General features: G+C 39.0%; 1 protein-coding gene across 1 annotated transcript; it reads right to left on the bottom strand.

The window, feature by feature from the left end:
- Positions 1-5662: 5662 nt before the first annotated feature.
- On the bottom strand, positions 5663-21872 carry afg3l1p (AFG3-like AAA ATPase 1, pseudogene). Its single transcript, NM_001015906.3, is given in 17 exon segments — positions 5663-7718; positions 8211-8405; positions 10511-10711; positions 12075-12190; positions 13139-13249; positions 13351-13476; positions 14292-14399; positions 14840-14993; positions 15099-15236; positions 15587-15857; positions 16586-16710; positions 17219-17287; positions 18300-18449; positions 19768-19868; positions 19959-20027; positions 20676-20763; positions 21731-21872. Coding segments are annotated over 17 exon segments (2337 nt in total). The 5' UTR covers positions 21830-21872; the 3' UTR covers positions 5663-7502.
- Positions 21873-22214: the final 342 nt, after the last annotated feature.

Below are 22214 nucleotides of genomic sequence, written 5' to 3'. Positions count from 1 at the left end.
CTTATGCTCTGTTGAATTCCCTTGCCAGACCCCCAGCCATCATGTTATTGTATGCTTGTGATGGACAAAAATGCAAATCCTAAATAAATAAGGTGAATGCAGTGAATAAAATAAATGTGCATTTTTAGGGCTAATACAGTATGCAAGGTTAATGAGACTGGGGCACCAGCTTGATCAGATATTCCTGTTTATAGTTTGTGCCCTTGATATCAGTGCTCCTGCAAGAATGGACTGCACACTGCTCTCATTAAAGAAACTTCCACCCATTTCCATTAAAATAAAAATAATAGATAATGAGTTTAACAGAAATTTATCAGGCTGGTGCAGTTTTTAGTGAACAGGAGCAGCAGCCCAGTGTATCAGGAAATCAATCATAATCACTGGGGGTGCTTAATATTTTGCCACCCCCTGGTGATTTTACCTTTAGTTCTCCTTTAATTTATGCAAGCAGAGCCTTACCACCAATCTCTATATGATTTAACAGATGGCACCCAAAGCAGTACTACCCTAACCAGGACTGGACTGGCAATCTATAGATTCTATTTTGCTGCCCAGTTTTTTAATTTTGTCAAATCGCTCTGCAAAGTGGCAGCATCCTGCATTGAACTTATAGTTTTGCACAATTTAGTGTCGTCAGCAAAAATACAAACTACTTTCTCTGCCCACCTCCAGGTCATTAATAGTTAAAAAGCAAAGGACCAAGGACAGAACCCTGCAGTACACTAACTTTTGGTTGTGGCCAAGATATATTCTGGCAGGTTGATATCTCTGTATTTGCAGGGCTTCTATACTGTATGTCTAGGTGATCCCAGAATTCTAATTGTATCCCCTCCTCCTTATGTTTCCCTTTTCAGTCTGGGTAATTTAGCTGTTTCTGCAAGGAAGATAATGCGGGTGGGACCAGCTCATTCAGGGCTTCCTGTTTATAATGTTTGCCTGTGCTCCTGCAATGGTTTGTGTCCTTTCTATTTAAAAGGGTAATGCTAATAAAGTTTATGTTGTTTTGTGGGAGATAAAGTCTCCCACTGTGCCTACTGTATATATGGAGGAGCAAAAAGCCACCCCAAACCTCCTTTATTTTGCATGGGATATCCATGTTTATTGCTAGCCCATAGTGTCCATAAGTACTTATTTATGGGAACTGGGAAGCTAAGGATGGCATCTTCTTCAGATGACTGAGGCTGTAGTTATTACTGGTCACGTTTGTGCTATAAACAGTGCAAAACCTGTCCCTTCATCTAAGAATCAAAAAATCCCCCAAAGAATGGGGCACAAAACGTGTGAGATTTTTCCATTAAGGTCATTGTATTAATAATGCACTTTCCATTGATTTTATTCTTGTTGCTAGCTGTGACTTAGAGCTTCCCTCTCTGCAAACACATGTGACCTTAACAGGGCCCAATAATAACAAACTGCAGTCTCATGTCCATGGCAGGCGATGGCTGAAAGTGCCGCAATGCACAGCTTTGTCTTCATCAAGAAGCAGAACTAGAGGAGAATCCTGGGAGAGCTTTAATTAAGTTCTATGAACAGTGTGAGAATCAGTCTTAGCAGCAGCCTCCTTTCACTCACATGCACAGCGACACAGTTTCTAAAACAATCTGTAAAAGCAGCATATGTGTGCCGCCATAAATATTAATTTCTAATAGTCAGCAGAGGCATTGCACCATCTCTCTTCAGAACTAAGGGATGCTAATAATCAGCAAAGGCAATTGCTTTCATATCTCTGGTACTCTTTTAGTTTTTTATAAACCCAGCATAGATAAATATATATATCACATTTACAGTTTCATATATATAAATCTTTTCACAAGAAATATACTTTACTAACTGTATGATAATTCCATATAGAAAAACTGCCTTTTCAAGTACTAAGGTCCTTCCCCCTGGCTTCTTCCTGTTACAGTTACCTGGCCATACACGCAGATTTTTGGACCGTCTGTGGGATCAGAATTTATGGTCCCGATAATTTTCGGACCATGTCGATCAGTCATTTAGTCTATCGTCCAGGTTAAAAAATTTAGGTCAGATAACAATAAAATCTGCACATGTATTGGGTATCTGACGATATCCGAACTACAATGGAAGTCACTTTTGTACAATTGCCATCTACCAACTATTTCATGTTCATAGCATCCTCCGATTTGTTATTTTTAGGGCTTTATCCTACAATTTCAGTCTCAATGTTAGTTTTAGATTGTTGCATTTAAGGATGAAGACACGCTGAGCTACTAGCAGCAGCTACTTTTTTACGGCTACTAAACTCCAGAAAATACCCTGCCATAGACAATGCTGAGAAATGCCTCAGCATTGTCTATTTTAGTAGCCATGACAAATAGCTGCTACTAGTAGCTCGAACCCTAAACGTTCGACCCATTTCTGAATGTTCGTCGGAGTCTGAACTTGTATGTATGGCCACCTTTAGAGCTGCATTATTTCCTGTTACATGATCTCTGAGGGAGCAGACAAACCATCTCAATATGGTATCTAAAGCGAAAAGGGCAATGTTTATTTATATGTATAAGCTATTGGCAATTTAGTCTAGGTCACATATATAAATCTGTTTAATGGGGTAGTTCACCTTTAAATGAACTGTTAGTATAAGGTAGAGAGTGATATTGCGAGACACTTTGCATTTGGTCTTTATTTTTGTTTATTATTTGTGGTTTTTGAATTATTAAGCTTTATGTTCAACTCCAATTTTAGCAGCTATCTGGTTGCTAGGGTACCCAGGCAGTGGTGTAAATGATAGACTGGAATATGAATAGTAGAAGGCCTGAATAGATAAGTAATTAAAAAAACAAAACTATAACATTGTAGCCTTACAGAGCAGTAGTTTCTAGGCTTCTGGGGTCAGTGACCCCCCCATTTGAAATCTGGAAAGCGTCAAAAGAGGAAGACAATTTAAAACAAGAATTGCCTGGTTGGGGCTAGTAAGCTTAAATAAATGGGGCCATTTTTGCAGCAATAAGAATGTATTCAAGGTGTATAATACTAGTGTTCAATAGCTATAGTTTGAGGAAATAAAAATGATTACATATCCAAATCTTATTAAACCACCACCAATGCTCTCAGCGTGTTAGAAAATCCATTTTTCACTGTAAAAGCTAATTTTTGTACCTGTTAAATCAGCCCTTTTTCTGTCTCTCTGATCTGTTTTCTGAAGGGATGGGAGTGGCCAATTTTGAACCTGACACACTGAGAACTTCTTATATGCTTACACCATAATGTCCAGGCTTTGCCAAAACTTTTTTCCTATTAGACCAATTCATTGGTTGCTTGTGCACTCTAACTAGGTGCATAAATTGAAAGGTCTTCGGTTAATTTCTCCCTTGCAGTGGCAAACTGACTGAGCATATCACAAATCCAATATACTGTTATTTTAGATTTGCAAATATTTTGCAGATTGCACAGACAGATCTTTGAATTACTTTTCAGTAGTGGGAATTGAATGAGTTAGTGTAAGTGAAAGAGGGGGCAACATCCTTGAAAAAATGGCTCAGAAATGATGTTTTGTGGATTTTTCGCCTTGGTACAATACTACCTTTAGGTATGAACTGCAAATATAATGTATCTTGTTTTGTTCAATACATTCACAGTAACGTTGTAATATTCCACTAACTCCTTCATATACCCTATACATATTTGCCTTTTCATACACTTTTACAAATTTTTATTAGGAGTCGTGTTTTTCCCTACATAATATATAGTATGTCTATCTATGAAAGGCATTACAAGAAAAAAGTATAAAATGAATTAAACCATGTTTATATATAATATATAGTTTAAATTGTGAAATATTTAAAATTACTCTGAAAATTTGTATATATATATATATATGTTAATTCACATGCTAAACATACATTCTCTACATCTTGAAAAGTTGTTCTGATTGGTGGATGAAATAAGCTCTATGATTGGATATGGATTCATGTATTCTGATTGGTGTTTTTAGCTCTCAAGACTACGTTGTCACAAGAATTCTTTTAGCCTATGATTAAGTGGCCCTTGAGGCATGAATGTGCCTGTGCAGTGCCGGATGTTATCGGGGTGCCCCAAGGCCGCCCCCATTCGCGCCAAAATTTTGAGCAAAATTTTAGTGCTGCTTGGGCAGCATGCCATCCCTATATTTGTGCCACCCTAGGCCCGGGCCTTTGCGGCCTCGCCACAAATCCAGGCCTGTGTCCGGCTGTTTTTGTTTGAGATGCTTTTCCTTTAAATAAAACTAAAGATGTTGGTGCAGTTTTTTGTGCCAGCCTATTCGCATTTTGAGACCATTTGGTTTAAAATTTTCTGGGGTGAGGTGTGTGCACCTGAGCCACTTACTTTATTAGGTGAGTTCACCCCACCGTAAACTTAGCCAATTTTTTTGGATTACTCTGTCACAGGCCCAGGAAGCAGTGTCAGACTTCAAGGAGACACGGCCAATAGGAGTTAAGTCTTCTGCCAGTACTATGTGTGACATCATATAAAGAAGTATAAAAGCAACTGTAGGGTTTATAGGCATCACTGCCTATGATTCTGAGGTGAATATCTATTCAGCTGCACATTTTTTGTTTTAAGTTTATGGCAAAGAATGTTCTATTAATGTGTGTTGGATTTTTACAAAGGTGAAAGACTTTTGCTAAATAAAATTTTATTTACAGTACTTGCCATAATCTCTCTCTACCTGGCTTATATACAGACAAATTGGTTGGTAGATCTTAGACACGCTTAAATATTCTCATGTATGTTAATTCAACTGAATGTATGTTTTAGTATCATTCTTGCTCCAAACTCAGAAGAGTTGGGAGGTATGAGAATGCCATAAGTATCAGAAGCTGAAATACTTCAGTGAGCCATACCCCAAAAAGTCTAGAGAATCCAAAGCAAGAGGAGAGTAGGGCTCATGCATATAGCAGTGATGCATTTTGCCATGACAGCACTTTCCCATATACTTTGTGAATGAGAACCTGCACATGCGCACAAGCCATACAGAATTACTTATTCTGTGCACAATTGTGGAGACTGAATATACTGTGCTAGAGGATTATATTGGTGAAATTACCAATGTGGCAGCCACATACCTCAAAGCATGACTGAATTTCATGAGGATTTCTGCAGTAAAAGTAGGTTTTGGGGTGAAATAGCAAGGGGCCCTGGTAGACTATTATTTAGACAGGTTTTTTAGGAGTTTCTTAGCCTTTTAACAAAGGTTCTGTGTCCATATAAATGCCAGTGCCCTCAGTTCAGCCTACAATTGTCTTAGAATCTGTATAGGGAGATGATAGTATGCCAATACAAGGGTAATTAACGGATAACTTTAGCATCTGATTTTGGTCCATTGAATAAAGGATGTACTTGATTAGCTAATATAAGGGCAGCTTCCACAGCACTCAGGGCAACTTGTTTGACCAAAGAAATCTGCTGTCTGAAGCACAGCATTATCGGGAACACCAGGCTACTAATTACAAGGATTCTTTGCTTCTCTGCAGCAGGGGTCTATAAACCACTGTAGAACTGGAAGCAGGACAAGGTACAGTGAATCCACATACAAGACATTTACTAGTTGATCCTGTCTATGTATCCAAAATCCACATTGTAATGGATTGGTTCAAACAAAGCTATATCTGACGTAAACATTATGCAGCAAACAAGGCAACAAAAATACGATTGAAGCCAGTTGAATTAAGCATTAAGTATGCATGTTGCATTAATAATACAACTGCAATATACAACGTAATATACATGCAAGTACAAAACAAGCCCTATGATTATGCTCCTTAGTGCTCATTTTGCATAATTCAACTGAACAAATAAAAACAAAATGAAAATTGAATAACAAGCAAAAAGACAAAATTATGCTTAACAGACACACACATTATAAATATAATATAAAGAGAAAAAGAGGGAGACTGAATCTTGCCAGGCAACCTCAAATCGTACATAATTTTAAGCAAAGTGGGTTCATGTAAGGCTAAAACCCCAAGCAATAGGATTATCAGGACTGAAAAGCAATGAGTCATGTTATTTGGCTCTTGTCAAGAACAAATTTAGGAAGTCTGTGCCTTAACTATTTGATAAAAGCCAAAATCTGAGGAACTAAACACAGAATAAAAGATGAAAACAAAAGCCTGACTTCCAGCAGGGCTGAGTCTGACAGTAACAGGCAGTGTCCAGTTTGCAAACAATTGCCTATTAACAGAAGCTGTAACCAATATTACTGCAAGCCTATTCTGCCCAAATCTGCAGTGAAACTCTGGAATACCCTTCTTTGTTTCCACTTAGTCAATTAGATGTAACCCTTTAAAAAAAAGAGCAAATGAGCCTAATAAATAATTACTGTCCCTGTCTTTTTGAGGTAGAAAAATGCCTTGTGTGTCCGGAAGGAAGGATGATTTATTCATGAACATCTCAACAGGAGAGAAAAGAAATGTTTTCAGGCACAAAGTGCTTGGTTTCTGCTTGAGTAAAACAAAATGTGCTTTTACTACAAAGTGGAGTTTAGCCAGTATCAGAAGCAGAGATTGTACAAAGCAGTGTTATCTATTATTTATATGAGGAATGAAAAGTGCACAGAGGTTCTTATGTAGAAGAGGTTCTTTTGCAAGAAATTGGAGCCTCAGTGGCACCTCTCTTCAGCAAATTTTAGCTTTAATACTTGTTCTAACAGTTAATAATTAGACATGTTTGACACTTCCAATGCTGATGTTGTTTGATCATATTTTTGTGTAGTGTGACTGACTGGACACACTGGAAGGATACTTACTGTTTGCCATCAGGGCTGATCACCTTTCTGTGACTTTTCTGCTTGGCATTACAGGGTTTTAACACATCCTAACTCACATGATAAAGAAACAAAATGCTTTTAACCAGATTTTGCCATGCTGAGGTTAAGCAGGCAAGCAGCCAAACTCCAAAATCTACTGTAAAATGCTCAGAAATATACATTTTCTCACAGTGTGTCACAGATAATTTGCATTTTCTAGACCCTGCAGTACAGTATCACATGGATTTTGAAACTAAAATATTGCTTCGGAATGGATTAGTGCAAGAACAAGAGACAGGCTTTTTTTGTATAAACAATTTGTATTTATAAACACCATGTAACTTATACTTCGGCTTTCCATCTTGCAGTCCCCACGTTCTTTGGTGTAACAAAGGAAGCAGAGCTCAGGTTCTGACCTGTTCAGGAGGCAGTGTAACACATAACCACTGCCACTGTGGAAATGTTAAAATGCAGCACCACGGAACACCCTGAACTATTACCTGCATCACCAGGGATCAGACAGCAGTAACTGCCCACTGTTCTAAACTCACCCAACTACACAATACAATCCCTGCATTACTGCAGTTAGTGCATAAAGCACTAAATGAAATAATTTCTTTACAGAAACAATACTGAGGCACTGCTGGTAAGATCAAGGGGAGGAACAAATGTTGTCCCTTGAATAGTCACAGCCCTTTAAAAAGGGATGACCACACATATGCAGAGTGCTTCTGAACAGATTCCAGCTTAAAGATTAAGAGGTATTTTCCTGTCTTTTGAGCTCCTGCTCATCCTCTCTCTCTTGATTCCAGTCTTTTAGGCCCTCAGGGAGAGAGGTGTCCTCCTCCAAGCTTCCAGTACCCTCTACAAACTCTTCATATGAAGATTTTTCAGGGAAAGGTCTTGCACCCAGTAACTCAATCATGTCAGATTTTTCCAGCACTTCCTTTTCCAGCAAGCGCTTTGCTACCTGTAAGATATAAAAATATCTATAGTAAATAGAGGTTGAGAGGAATGCTGATGCACAATAACATTTTGTTAGCTTAATAGGGTTTCCACATCATACTCCATAATAAAGATCAAATCTATGTTGTGTTAAAACTGAGATTAGAATAGGGCCAGTGCAGAATAAATATGAATAAATATGTACTGATAAAAAGCAATGTGATTCTCTCTTCTTCCAGCTGCTGGCCTACTCTTCTCTTAATGTTCAAGAAAGGACAGGACTTACAGGGTTCACACACTGAACTTATCTGTCTTGGCGAGACTAAGCAGCAAAATATGATGGAGAAGGAGCTGCCTACACCATACAGACAATAAATGCTGAAATGACCACACCAGCTTAGAAACGAATGAAAGGATCAAGACTTGTAGGACCTACACGGTTTTATTACAAATAAAGGATAAAATTTAGGGAGATTTATGTTATCCTCAGTCCCTTGCGACTCACTGTTTTATTTACCTTCTCTACTTGGTCCTTGCACCTTGTAAGAAGCTCCAGGGTCCTTTCATATGCAGAGTTGATAAGGTTCCTGGCTTCCTGGTCAATAAGCTCTGCAGTTGCCTCACTATAAGGTTTCTCTGCAAGCATTTCTCCCTGACGTGGAAGGTCAAAGGAAACCTGCCCCAGCTTTTCACTCATTCCAAACTGCACAATCTAAAGAAAAGGAACAATACATGAGATTTAGGATATGGTTATCTAACATGGAAAGTGTCAGCTCTGAAAAGAATAAACATTGATTACTAATGACTTCACTTAATAGCAGTCATTTACAATCACAAACTGTTGTTTGCATACGGAGTGCTAAATATACGGATATACCGTATATACTCGAGTATAAGCCGAGTTTTTCAGCACGAAAAATGTGCTGAAAAACTCAACCTCGGCTTATACTAGAGTCGGTATATGCACCCCATCCCCCCCCCCTCCAGGGCCGTGTGTAACCGTGATCTTTAGTGTGGGGCCAAATGATTCTGTCAGTCAGGTTTGGTTAAACACCTGGTTGGTCAAACTGTGCAGATTTGTGCACGCGTGCGCGAAAGTTCGTGACACCCACCCGCACCCACCAAAAAAAGATGCACACTCACAAATCTGGGATCCTCACTGGCCACATCGTTAAGGTTGCTGCGCTGCCTGGAGGTTTCTGTGACTGCAAGCGCTTCAACGTGAGTGAGTGTCCAGGGCCGTGTAACCATGCGATCGTGTGCGCGTAAGTTTGCGCACGTGCATTCGTGCGCATGAACGTGCTGTGACTGCAAGCACTCCAATGAACTTCCGTGCACACGAACGCACGTGCGCACGCATGGTTACACATGCGGCCCTGGACACTCACTCACGTTGGAGTGCTTGCAGTCACAGAAACCTCCAGGCAGCGCAGCAACCTTAACGATGTGGCCAGTGAGGATGCCAGATTTGTGAGTGTGCATCTTTTTTTGGTGGGTGCGGGTGGGTCACGAACTTCCACGCGGGCAAATCTGCACAGTTTGACCAACCAGGTGTTTAACCAAACCTGCAGACAGAATCATTTGGCCCCACACTAAAGATCAGATCACAATAGTGCCTAATAAGAACTGTTGGGAAAAGACTACACCAAAAGCTCAATGCAGTCATTGGCCTACGGGACTTCAAATTAACTTCCAAAAGGTACCTGACCTTTTTCCAAATATCAATTGGTGAGGCCACTGATTTGGCAGACACTGTTCATCTATGTATGGCCAGCATAACTCCACACATCATTAAGGGGATACCAAGAGTCTTAACATTTTTAAATCTGCAGCTGTCAACATTATATGTTTATGACAAGTTCACAAGGGGTCACTCTAAGGGGCACATTTACTAATCCACGAACGCCGAAAAACGCCCGAATACGGTTTTTTCGTAATGATCGGTATTTTGCGATTTTTTTCGTAAATTGTCGCGACTTTTTCGTAGCCATTACGACTTTTTTGTAAATTGTCGCGACTTTTTCGTAGCGTTACGACTTGCGCGAATTGTCACTACTTTTTCGTAGCCTTCCCGCCGAGTACGAAAGTTTCGGATTCATTCAAGCTTCAGTATCGTGACTTTTCTTGGGCCAGGTTGGAGCTGCAGAGTGCCATTGAGTCCTATGGGAGACTTTCCTTGGGCGGGGTTGGAGCTGCAGAGTGCCATTGAGCCCTATGGGAGACTTTCCTTGGGCCGGGTTGGAGCTGCAGAGTGCCATTGAGCCCTATGGGAGACTTTCCTTGGGCCAGGTTGGAGCTGCAGAGTGCCATTGAGCCCTATGGGAGACTTTCCTTGGGCCGGGTTGGAGCTGCAGAGTGCCATTGAGTCCTATGGGAGGCTTCCAAAATCATGCAAAGTCTGAAAGTTTTGCCCGCCGTTTACGAGTGCCCAATACGAAAAAGTCGTGACAATATACGAGCAAATCGTAACGGCTACGAAAAAGTCGCGACAATTCGCGCAAGTCGTAACGGCTACGAAAAAAATCGCGAAAAAGTCGCAAAATGTTCATTTCCAATCCGAATTTTTCCCATTCGGATTCGGGGATTAGTAAATCAGCCCCTAAGTGTCCTTGATTAATTATTTGATTACTGAAACTTAACATTAGCGGGTTCATTTACCACCCTAGGCTTATACTCGAGTCAATACGTTTTTTCAGTTTTCTTAGGTAAAATTAGGTACCTCGGCTTATATTCGGATCGGTTTATACTCGAGTATATATGGTATTTAGGCCTAACATATACATTTAAGCCTACTCTAAAAAGTTCAAAATTCCATACCTGAGCATATGCACTCTGTGTGACTTTTTTTAAATCATCTTGTGCCCCAGTGGTAATGCGACTAAAGAACAGCTGTTCTGATACACGGCCCCCCAGCATCATACACATGCGGTCAAACAACTGCTCTCGTGTATACAAGTACTGCTCCTTTGGCAAGTACTGGGCATATCCTAAGCCCTTTCCCCGAGGAATTATGGACACCTAAGATAAGAGAAAATTAGAAAAAAATGATAAAGGATTTAATTTTGGGATTGTTGCACATGTCACTGTTATTGTAATGCATAGGTGCATCTATATACAAAGGTTGTTTAAATGTATTTTGTGGTCACAGCCTCATTGCACCCCCGCCTAATGGTTTACAATTTAGTGGTTGAGCACAACTTTCCTTTTTTCTTGTGTTATTGTTTATACAGGAGCAGTGGCCAGCTCCATGTTGTAGCCCCCACTATTCCCAGCTACAGTCAGGTGATCCCAATGGAGCCAATAAAAGGGCAACCATATGGGAGTTTTAACCTTATAAGCAAGCATGTTGAAGTTAAAACTTAATCCCTTTGCTCAGTACTAATCTTAAATTACTTATATAGGTCAGTCAGTGTAGGACTGGCCAGAAGGGATGACTTTGACGTAGTTGGCCAGCTTGAAGTATATTGCAATGTACGGACAAACAATCCCTCTTTTTGGGGTGGGGAGGGAAGGCATTTCTTAGTAGCTGAATGCACAGAAATGTCCTAATGTCCTATTTCTACATATTGATAATGGGTGAGTGCAGAGGATTTTTTGCGGTTGTTTATATATACAAAAGTTAACAGTAACACACCACAATTTTTAAAGAGATTGGGTCAGAGAATTGTCTTCTAACAGCAAAAACTAAAGTTCTGGCAGTATGATAAACTTAAAGCGCACCTTATATGTAAGGGTATATATGTATGTACGTACGTACGTACGTACGTACGTACGTACGTACGTACGAAGCCAGCACATATAGTTATGGGTCACCAAGTTAAAACAGAACTTTTAATAGTATAATTAAAACTAACATTAGCTGAGGATAGAAAAATGTAACCAAGGTCTGTGGGGATAACATGGAGATTAGTTGTTGGTACTTGTAAGGGACACAGCGGTTTAACACAGGTTAATGGTGAATAATTTACAGAATGCCCCACTGGCCATCATTTTGTAATTGGTGGTGGTGGTGTGTAATTGGCACAACAGTATAGTTTGGATAAGTGAGAGAATACTTTGTATCCATTCTGAACTTGGTTGAATTTTTTATTCTTAGCAAGTGTTAGCTAAAATGTAACATTTAATAAATGATTAAAACAGTGCCCAAATACTATATGTTCGGACTTCCTATATACTTTATTCTAACACAGCACAATACCCTAAATTGTTCAGCTCTATACAATGAGGCACAGAAAAAAACATGACTAAGAAAAGTGCACCTACCTAAGGCTCCATAAGCCACAGTCTAATAATGTTCCTACTTAGCCTTTATTTTGATAAAAATTGACTGATAAGTAAAGCCACCATTAACACATCTTACATATCACATTATTTAAAATACCTTGAGCAGAGGGTCAGCATGCTGCAAGTACCACCCAACCACAGCATGTCCAGCTTCATGATAAGCCACTGTCTTCTTCTCTTCAGGTTGTAGGACCTGAGTCTTTTTCTCTAGGCCTGTGCAAAACTATTGGTTACTATCAGAGGGAAGCCCACCAGAAAAAGGCAAAACTTATGCAATACCATGTTATGAAATGCTTGAACTAATAAAGTTAGATTCCCTTGCCATCCACAAGGCTTTGACCGGGATTCAAAATAGGCCCTGATATATGTGTACAGAGGCCCATACAGCTCCCCACCAGAAAACTAAATAGTAACTTTCTATGGCATCATACAACAGCCCCTCTGGCATTTGTCAGAATCCACAGATTGCCAGTCCGGGCCTGCCATCCACTTTCTCAGTCTGATGGGCAGAAAACTAAAGTGTGTGTAATTTAGCTAGACACGTGGACAGCCAAACTATTCAGATATGCTTCAAGACGGAAAAAAGTTACTGGTACATATGCAAGGCCATACAATGACAAAGTAGAGGACCCCACAAGTGATAAAAGAGGCATCCTCTATCAAATGGAACAACTGCAGCAAACCTAATCAAAAACAGTGGTCACTGTAATTGAGTGATCCCGCTCCCAGTTACATAGTAAGCACCCCAATGTCTTCCCAACTTGTTCTGCCACACCCTGAATACGTAGTTTAGTAGGGTGATGGACTTAAGATGCTGGAACTACTGCCAGATACACACACACTCTCTGTAATGTCATACCTATCCATTCAATGTTAGTAATAATGTTAAAGGTAGACCTGGAAAAGAAAGACTAATGCGTCTTCCCCATTGCATTGTTAAATGTGTTATTTTGTGTTTTGTTTGTATGAAAAGTTAATAAAATGCACCTTTCAAAAAAAAAAAAAAAAAAAAAAACCAGTGGTCACTACCCCCAGGTCTACAGGAACCACTAAATTACTGATCTCATGTTTGCATATGGTTTTAAAAGCCTGCAAATACATATTTTTATATGTTTTATTACATGTTCTGCCTGCAGCATCCACAAATGTATACAAACTCACCTCCAATAACACGTTCAATGGCTTGTACAAAGTGCTTTTCCACCACATAATCTTTTAGGTATCGTGCGGCAATCAAGGCAGCCTCGTTGCAAACATTGGCAATATCAGCACCTAAATTGCACAACATAAGTTGATAGTGGCAACATGAACTAACAAATTGTAAGAAACAACAATAGACACTAGGCACACATGTTCATAGTAGAAGCACCTACCAGTAAATCCAGGAGTTAAAGCTGCCAGTTTTCGGGACAATGCCTCCTTACTGACACTCTCATCCAGCTTTAAGGGACGTAAGTGAACTTTAAATATGGAAGCTCTCCCTTTGATATCTGGGGGGCCTGACATTAGAATGAAATGGAAGACACACTCACAAAAAGTTTTATTGTTTTTGAAATAAAGAAGTAGAAATTGAAAGGGTTACTTTTGATGTGGCATTGTGCAATAACAGATATCATCATAGAAAAAAAAATGTAACAAGGGGAATTTATGTAAACTATGTTAAATGGTAAAGAAGCAGCATAAATATATAAAAAAAAAAACAAAAAAAAACAGTTGTTATAGACTTTTTTGATCCATCTAAAGAGACTGCATTTTCTACTCTCAACTACTGAGATCACCTGACTGTAGCTGGGAAGGGTGTGAGCTACAACATGGAGCTAGCCACTGCTTCTGTATATTTTGCTATAGTTTATACAGGAGCAGTGGCCAGTTCCATGTTGTAGCTCCACACTTCTCAGCTACAGTCAGGTGATCCCAATGGAACCAATAAAAGGGTAACCATTTGGAGGTTTTAACCTTGAAAGAGAGTTAGTCCCTTTGTTAAATGCATATTAAAGCAACAGAATTCTTAATGAATCAGATAAAAGTGAGTGTAGGACTGGCCACATCGGGCATGTCTGATGTAGTTGGCCAGCTTGAAGCATACTGCAATATATAGACAAACAATCCCTGATTTGCTTAAAGGGGAGGGCATTGCTTGGTAGCTTAATGCACAGAATGCCTAAATGTCCTATATATATTGATAATGGGTGAGTGCAGAGGATCTTTTGTTGCTGTCTATATGAATTTTGTGGTCACAGCTTCACTGCACCTCTGCCTAATAGTTTAAAATTTAGTGGTGAGTACAACTTCCCCTTCCCTTAAAATGTTTTACCTATATAAATCTGACGATCAAAGCGTCCGGGTCTCATAAGAGCGGGGTCTAAGATGTCTGGACGATTCGTGCCAGCAAGAATGACAACATTTGTGCTTGAGTTAAAGCCTAAACGGCAAAACAGAAATAATTATGAATTTTGGTTTTTATTGAGTGTCTGCTTACAAAGTAAGAGGCTGCACAGAATATGTAAGAGTTTGTAAATATACCCGGACTCAAAATACAAATGAAGAGAGAGAAAAAAATCAGTTCCTTTCTAGGTCATGAGTTTCAACATGTAGGTAACAGAATGGCAAGTTTGGAAACAAGATCTTGCTGCTGGCATTTGACCAGGACAGTCAATTTCCAGTTTTAGTGAATGTACTAAAGAGGCTGAGCAATGAATGTACTGAATATTTTTTTTAATACATATTTGAAAACTACACAAAAAACAGACTGAAGACATTCAATCACTGGATGTTATAGATATATCTCCATAAAAAAGACATATTGTTCCAATTTTGCTTTGGTACCTAAAAAAAACTTATTTCACAATAGATATCTCTTACCATCCATCTCCACTAAGAGCTGGTTTAGGGTATTCTCTTGCTCACTCTGGCCACCAAAGTTTCCCCTTCCGCGCTTTCTGCCAACTGCATCAATCTCATCAATAAACAAGATGCAAGGAGCATTTTTTCTAGCCATTGCAAACATGTCCCGTACCTGCATTAGGTCCAAAATAAGGAATGTAATAATTCAATTCACAAAGATCACATAATATAAAGACATATTTGACTTGGAAATGTGTGCTTCCCATGTTGCCCTTACCCTTGCTGGCCCAACTCCAACAAACATCTCCAAGAACTCAGATCCATTGACAGTAATGAATGGCACATTGGCTTCTCCTGCTGTAGCCTTTGCAAGAAGAGTCTTCCCAGTACCTGGAGGACCTGTAAGCATTGCTCCCTAGAAATAAGGCAGAGAGATAATAGCAAGTTAAGGTATGCTAGAAATTATTGTTATTGACAGGTATTTATAAAGTACCAACATTTTCTTTAGCACTGAAAAATAAATAGGTCTATACCTCAAACATACAGACTGCATATAAATATTGAATAATAGAAACTGTGTGGATCTTTAAAATTGACAAATAAAAATCTAAGTTACAAAGAAATATTGAATAATATATATTATAGAAGGAAATATAGGAAAAGGAATATATAAAAAGGAAAGAGGAACAGATGAATTTGGCAATTAAATTGTGCTGCTGCCACAGCAACTTGAAGTTACAACCAAAATATAGCCCCAATTCTCACCCTGGGGATCTTGGCACCTAAATCCTGATATTGTTTCGGATTCTTGAGGAAATTCACAAATTCCATGATCTCAAGCTTTGCTTCTTCACAACCAGCCACATCCTTGAACTTTACATCAATGTTTCCTTTTAACATCTTTGCAGTTGTCTCTCCAACACCAAATAATCCCCCACCTCTGCCACCCCGGCCAGGTCCCATGGCACCTCTACGCAGACTAAAGAGCAAGAAGCCTACCAACAGAAGTGTTGGTATTAAGCTCATTAGGAAGGATCTGCAGAAAACCAAGGCAGACAGGAAAAAATTAAATTCAGTTATATATATTGTATTAAACAGAACATTATCAGGGACAAATTTTGCTTCTAGCTGCTATGTAGCCTTTAAACCAATGAATCACTTTCATGTGTGTGCTAATGAGCTGGGGCTTAAAAGCTCCCTGCTTTTCCACTAGAGCCTTTTTGAGCTAAAGGTAGGTGCAACAGGGTCTTACTACTCAGTCACATTGTTTGCTGGGGGACTTTATTTTAATTGCATCACAGACTCAAAGTCATTAGACAGTGTAGGACTCACGTACAATGAGTGGCACGTGAGCTTACATATTTTGGCCAAAGTGTGGTACTCATACCTCATTTTTTGTAAAAATTATTTTTAAAGGCAAACTAAGCGCTGCCAATCTTTCTTTCTCTTTGTGTATAATCAATTGCTTTTTATCATTTCTGGCAGCTGGTCAACTCCAGAATGTGGGTTAGACCGAGCGCTGGCACAAGGGTGTTTCTAGCAGCTGGTCAACGCTACAGCGTGGGTTAGACCGAGCCGCTGGCGATTTCTTTCTGTGTTTTGTGTAGTTATTTTAGTTAATAAACAGATCACTCATTAGCTAATATAACCCCAGCATCCACTAGAGATCACAAAATTTCCTATATAAAAAGCTAAAAGGTGTCTTTGGTGTTAGCTGCCATGTTTAACCTATATAACAATATTACTAGGAAGGTTTATACTTACCCATCACTCTCAGAGGAATAAATGACAGACACACGCTGGGCTGGTTCTATACCCAACTCATCTTGTGCATTCTCCAGGTTGCGCTCAAAGCTGTCTACGCTGCCGATGTTAAACCACACATATTTCTGTAAATCACATGCACAGTTACATTTTATAGATATCAAAGCTACTCTAAAAAGCTTATGGTAGCTATGGTGTTCCATATATTCTGTTTTTATTAGCTACTATAAAAATATGAAGCTGCATTATTAACAAAGAGTTTTGTTACAGAATGAAAAGAACCACCTATTCTATAGCAGTGTCACAAAAATATTTATAGGGATATATTTTCAACCTCACATTTTTCACTGACCTAGAAGAGAGCCAATGTTTTTTTTGTAAGATCAAATACACCAGTCACTGTGGTAAAATCTAATTAAATCTTATGGTACATAAAGTCGTGTAGGATGCTTTAAGAAAGAATGTTATTATTTGAAAGAAAACATTGGGTACACTTTTCTATAAACAATTGTGACAACCAAAGAAAATATAGCTGGGTGAGATCTGTGTTCCTACACTGTATATGTCAAAGCAATTATTTTTGCTAGTTATTGCCATTTACAGATGCTAGTTATTACAATGTACAGCTCACACCTCGGAAGTGGTTCCTGCTGTAGGGATCACTCTAACAAACTGCTTGTTCACAACCTCAAGGCGATCCACCTGCAAGAAAGGATACAAAGTACATGGAAAGGCACACTGAGAAGCGATAGCAAAAGATGGGTAAACAAACAGAATCTCTGTATGACTTAGCCATCATCTGTATTTATTTTCACCCACACCCAGGAGAATAATTCACCTAGATAAATGTTTCACCCTTTGCTAAAGGAAACTCTATGTATCTTTTTTATCAGGTCAAGATTAATATAGGCATTCTATAATAACAGTGCTTTCCAGAATTTTCCATTTTGTAGACCAATAATTCAATACCAGGTGTTCATTAGTGAAGAATATTAAAACTATGTGAATTAAACTTATGGGCAGGGTTATGAGGGCTTATGAAAAAAGAATTTAGGGCCACATCCAGACTACAACAACAATCTCTAGGTTTTACCATATGGTTAGATAATTTTTTTTAGTTTCCTCTGGAACTGGCTACATTTTATTTAAGGAAGGGTGCAAGGGTTTTGTTGGAGGTGTGTATTTTTCAACCTAAATTGCTGTGTGACAATGACATTTTGCACATATGGATATCCTAATGTTTACATGAAAATAAACTAGTTAGAGTCCTTGTTGGGTTATTTAGGGACTGGAAATAATGAATGCTTTTTTTTTTCTTTTAATCATAATCACATTTAATCACATAATGAAAGTATAACTGCATGCACAAGAATTCTCATTCTAAGGGGCAGATTTATCAAATCACGAGTTCAAATCCCGAATGGGAAAAATTCAGATTGGATACGAAAATTTCTGAAGAAAAATTTCGCAAATATCAGGAAAATGATTACGAAAAAACGTGTTAGTCACGATAATATCGTATTGGCGATCCAAAAGTCATGAAATTTTCGTACAAAACAATTGTAAACAGCGGGAAAACCTTTCTGATTTGTCGCGCAGGCGTTGAAAAAGTCGCGCAGGCGTTGAAAAATGTGGTGAAAATACGAATCAAATGAACGCTCCGAGCGTTTGTGCATTGGCAAATCTGCCCCTTAGTGTGTAATTTTCTACTTACCACACCCCTTGCCAAGTACAGGTGCACAAATTCCTTCCAGTTGATTTCTCTGCCAGGGTCTCGTAGATAAAAAAATAAAAATCCACTGGCAATCCCAGCAGCCAAAATTGCTAAGTTACGGAAGTCTTTATCATCCCATGGGAAGTCACCCTGTAGTGCAATATCAAAATTATAAGGATGGCAAATTCTGATCCCTTTCTTAGAAAGTAATTGGTGACACTTGAGAGCAAAACTTTATATGTATGAACCACTACATCATCTATAGCTCTAATTTTGACAGACTACCCTATTAAGGGAATACTGTCTAGAATTTATTTGGAAAAAAATCTTTCTATACCTTTCCCTTAGTATTCTTTCCTAAAATCCAGATAGGAAGATCAATTAGGGTTGCTAGATACACAGTGGAAAGCCCCAACATTTGTTTCTCTAGAAGCATAGGCTATATGTTCTGGACAGAGAATACTATAAAAGAAGAAGGCTCAATACGATCTACCCTGTTCCTTGCTAAATAACTTTTGGGCACGTGTACTAGAGTACATGTCCAGAATAACTAAATCCCAACTAAATCCTGACCCTGCACTATGCTTGTTAGTCATTTAAACCAAAGGTACAGTATCTGCTCATGGCAGAACCCTGATTATTAGAGCACTGTTCCAGGTAAGCAGACTTAAAACACTGCACTGGAAGGCCAGAATCCCTCCAATGTTTAAAAACTGGCTGAGCATGGTAACAGAACTAAGTAGCACTGGAAAAACTGTTATAATTAAAAATGGTAAAAAGTGGATGTGAAGGATAGAATGGCTATACTATCCATAACTACTTTGTATACATTATGCTACCATATTGTCATATGTGTCATGCTAAATTATCAGACTATCTTGCTGCTCCCTACAATAAGGTCTAAACTGCCATACCTGTAATGTAATATGTTGGATTAACAATAAAACCTTTGAATAAAAAATAAAACCTGATACAAGTTCAGGTGACCATACATGCAGAGATCCACACGTTTGGCCCACCTCCCGATATGTCCACCAGAGGGGCTATTTACGGCAGGCCTAGGAACCATTGTATTGAGGACCAAATCAACGAGCCAATGCGGTCCCTGATCCAACAGGACAATGAAACCCGCCTGATTGACACTTGGTCGATTTTCGTCCAGATATCGATTGGGCATGCCCATCGGGGATTTGACTCAATTTGGCAGCGTGTATGGCAACCTTTAGACTCTTGATCTTTTGTTATCTGGTAAACTGTTATTTGGCTGGCTATTTGTGTACAGCAAGTAAGCACATTAAAATAGACAACTTGATGATTACTTTTCTGTAAAGTATTGTCTACAACCAGCATAGTCAGTTGAGGGACAAATCAATTCTGGCCATTCAAAATTGTAGCTAAACGGCAGAAAAACTGCATAAAATGAATGTCCTTCATGTAAGATTTCTCTATTATTTTGTTAAGTACACACCTTCTGAAGTCTACGCCACCATGCAGACTCCTCTTTATTTCCATCTCTCCTGTTATTGTGGCCCCCACTAGTTTTTTTTGTCTCTTCCTCCTTTGCATTACCTACAGTGCAAAAAAAAAAAAAAAAAAAAAAAAAGCTTAGGTCTACTTCCCTCTAGTGGTGATACTATATAAATGGCAATCATTGCTTACCAGTTCCTTCAGGACTCGCTTTCCCAGAACCTGAATCCTTCTCATTCTTCTGAAAGTATTTTTCAAAACCTGTAGCAAAAATAAATAAATAAACAAAATAAATGTGCTAGACTAAAAGGCTATTTATAGGGTCCTGAGTTTAATTCCAGATAGAGCACTTATAAGCACAGATCTAATAAGTTCTCCCAGTGTCTCAGTAGGTTTACACCAGGTACTCTGGTTTCCTCCAAAACTCCAAAAACATATAGGTAGGTTAATTGGCTCCTGACAAAATTGTGATTAGACTGTAAGGGCTGTGACACACGGGGGGATTAGTCGCCGCATGTCAAATCTTCCTTGTCACAGTCGACTAATCTCCCCAAAATGTCTTGAGAGGAAACTTCGGCGACTTCGGCAAATCGCGCCGCCACGACTAATCTCCCCGTTTGTCACAGCCCTAAGATCAACTGGTACAGGGACTGATTTGAATGCAGTAAAATCTCTGTAAATCATTGTGTAAATGTGTTGCTGAAAAAAAAAAAGATCAGTGCTACTGTTGTCCAACAGACTGGCCAAATTAAGGCCAATGTGTTTTCCAAAAGTCTGCCCTGTTTCCTAGGCAAGTGTCTGTACTGGCACTAGGCCATCTGTAGAATATAAAAAAAATTGACCTATTGACCTATAATCCAGTCATACCTTTCCCTCTCTGTATAGCAAGAACATTTCAAGAACACATACCTTTTGGTGGTTTACAAAAGACGGAAGATAAACATGGATTCCATCTCCAAGACTGGCAGATATGGGTAGTGATGCTCCTACCTGCACACTTAAAGAAAGATAAATACATAAAAGACCTGTGTGGCAGCTTCTTTATGAATGAGTATGCAACAAAGTTCTATAGTGGGTGAGGTATATAGATCACAAGAAGGTGGAAAGTAGGAAAGCGGGTTGATTTTCACTTCGCCACCTTCAACATTTCATCTATTCTTTATGCTGGTGATAACATCAAACCCTGTTTCCTGCAGAAAATTGGGTAGAGGGTTGAGCTGGGGGTATATTTAGATCATGTTCAGGTCCAATGAATCAGAACCTAGCAGGTCTCTAACATATGAGCCTGATCTAAATGGTATTGAACACAGTTTCCCAGCTGAAGGCCAATATGTCAGATACAGCTCTTAAGGAGGTTTTGTGATCCCCAGCCAAAGTAAGGAGGGCATGGACCATTGTGCCAGGCAATACTTTAATAAGGATTTGTCTGACAAACTTTTAAATGCAAAAGATATTTGGCACAATGGTTCCATTATTTAAAACAATGAGTATTTCAAAACAACAACTGAGATATCTATGTATGTGAGGGCTGCTGGCAGGGGTGCCACCTTTTCTGGAAACAAATACCATACTTGCTAAATTGATCTTCATTCCCTATTAATAACATTGGAATCAGGTATAATTTTTAACTTGCAGGCTGGTAAAATCCCAACCCTAGCTGCTGGAATTAAAAGAGAAGAACGTACAAACGGTATGGAATAATTGATGTATAACATTGAAATACTGTACACTTTAAATTACAATATGTTCCACAGAACATAAACTCTATTTACATAAGCTTTTGTGCATAGTAACATATGTACAAAGCCAGCAAATCTACACAGATAACCACACAGGAGAACTTACTTTTTTGCCTATTTTTTTATGGAAAACTGAAAGTCTGCTAGGCAGCCTCATTCAAGGGAATAGCTGCCAGAGGATAAACAGCTATGAGGTTTTCCCGTTTCACGTCTACCTTTACTTACCTCTCGCAGCACAGCTCTGCCGTATAAACTACGGACTCGCAACCTGCGAGACACTTCAAAAACTCCTGCAGACACCAGACGCCCGATCCCGGCACTCATTTCACTGTATAGGACTTAACCAATGTCACTCCACCTGACAGCTCTGGGCACTCGCTGTTGTGCCTGCAAGGATCTTACCAATCCAAAAAGCGCATTCTCTACAGGCACACTAAAAACACCCTGCAGGGGTCCTTCCACCAGAGTGCTTATGCGTCCGTCATCTATAACTCTCCGGATAGAAACTGTGAACTAGTACGTGTGTTCCTTATCCTAAAATGGGACTTGGTATTGATGCAACAGTGCTAATAATAATTCGTTTTAGTATCCATGCAGAGAAAGGAAATATACTTCCCTTAAAATATTAACTAGTGAGTGAGTTGCGTAATAGTTAATATACAATATAGAAGAAAATAATTAATAATACATTTTAGAAGTTCATCATTAA

This window comes from Xenopus tropicalis, chromosome 4 (genome assembly GCF_000004195.4).
Source record: "Xenopus tropicalis strain Nigerian chromosome 4, UCB_Xtro_10.0, whole genome shotgun sequence".
NCBI classification, from domain to species: domain Eukaryota; kingdom Metazoa; phylum Chordata; class Amphibia; order Anura; family Pipidae; genus Xenopus; species Xenopus tropicalis.
The sequence above is the reverse complement of the archived record's forward strand: the minus strand, read 5'-3'. Positions and strand labels throughout refer to the sequence as shown.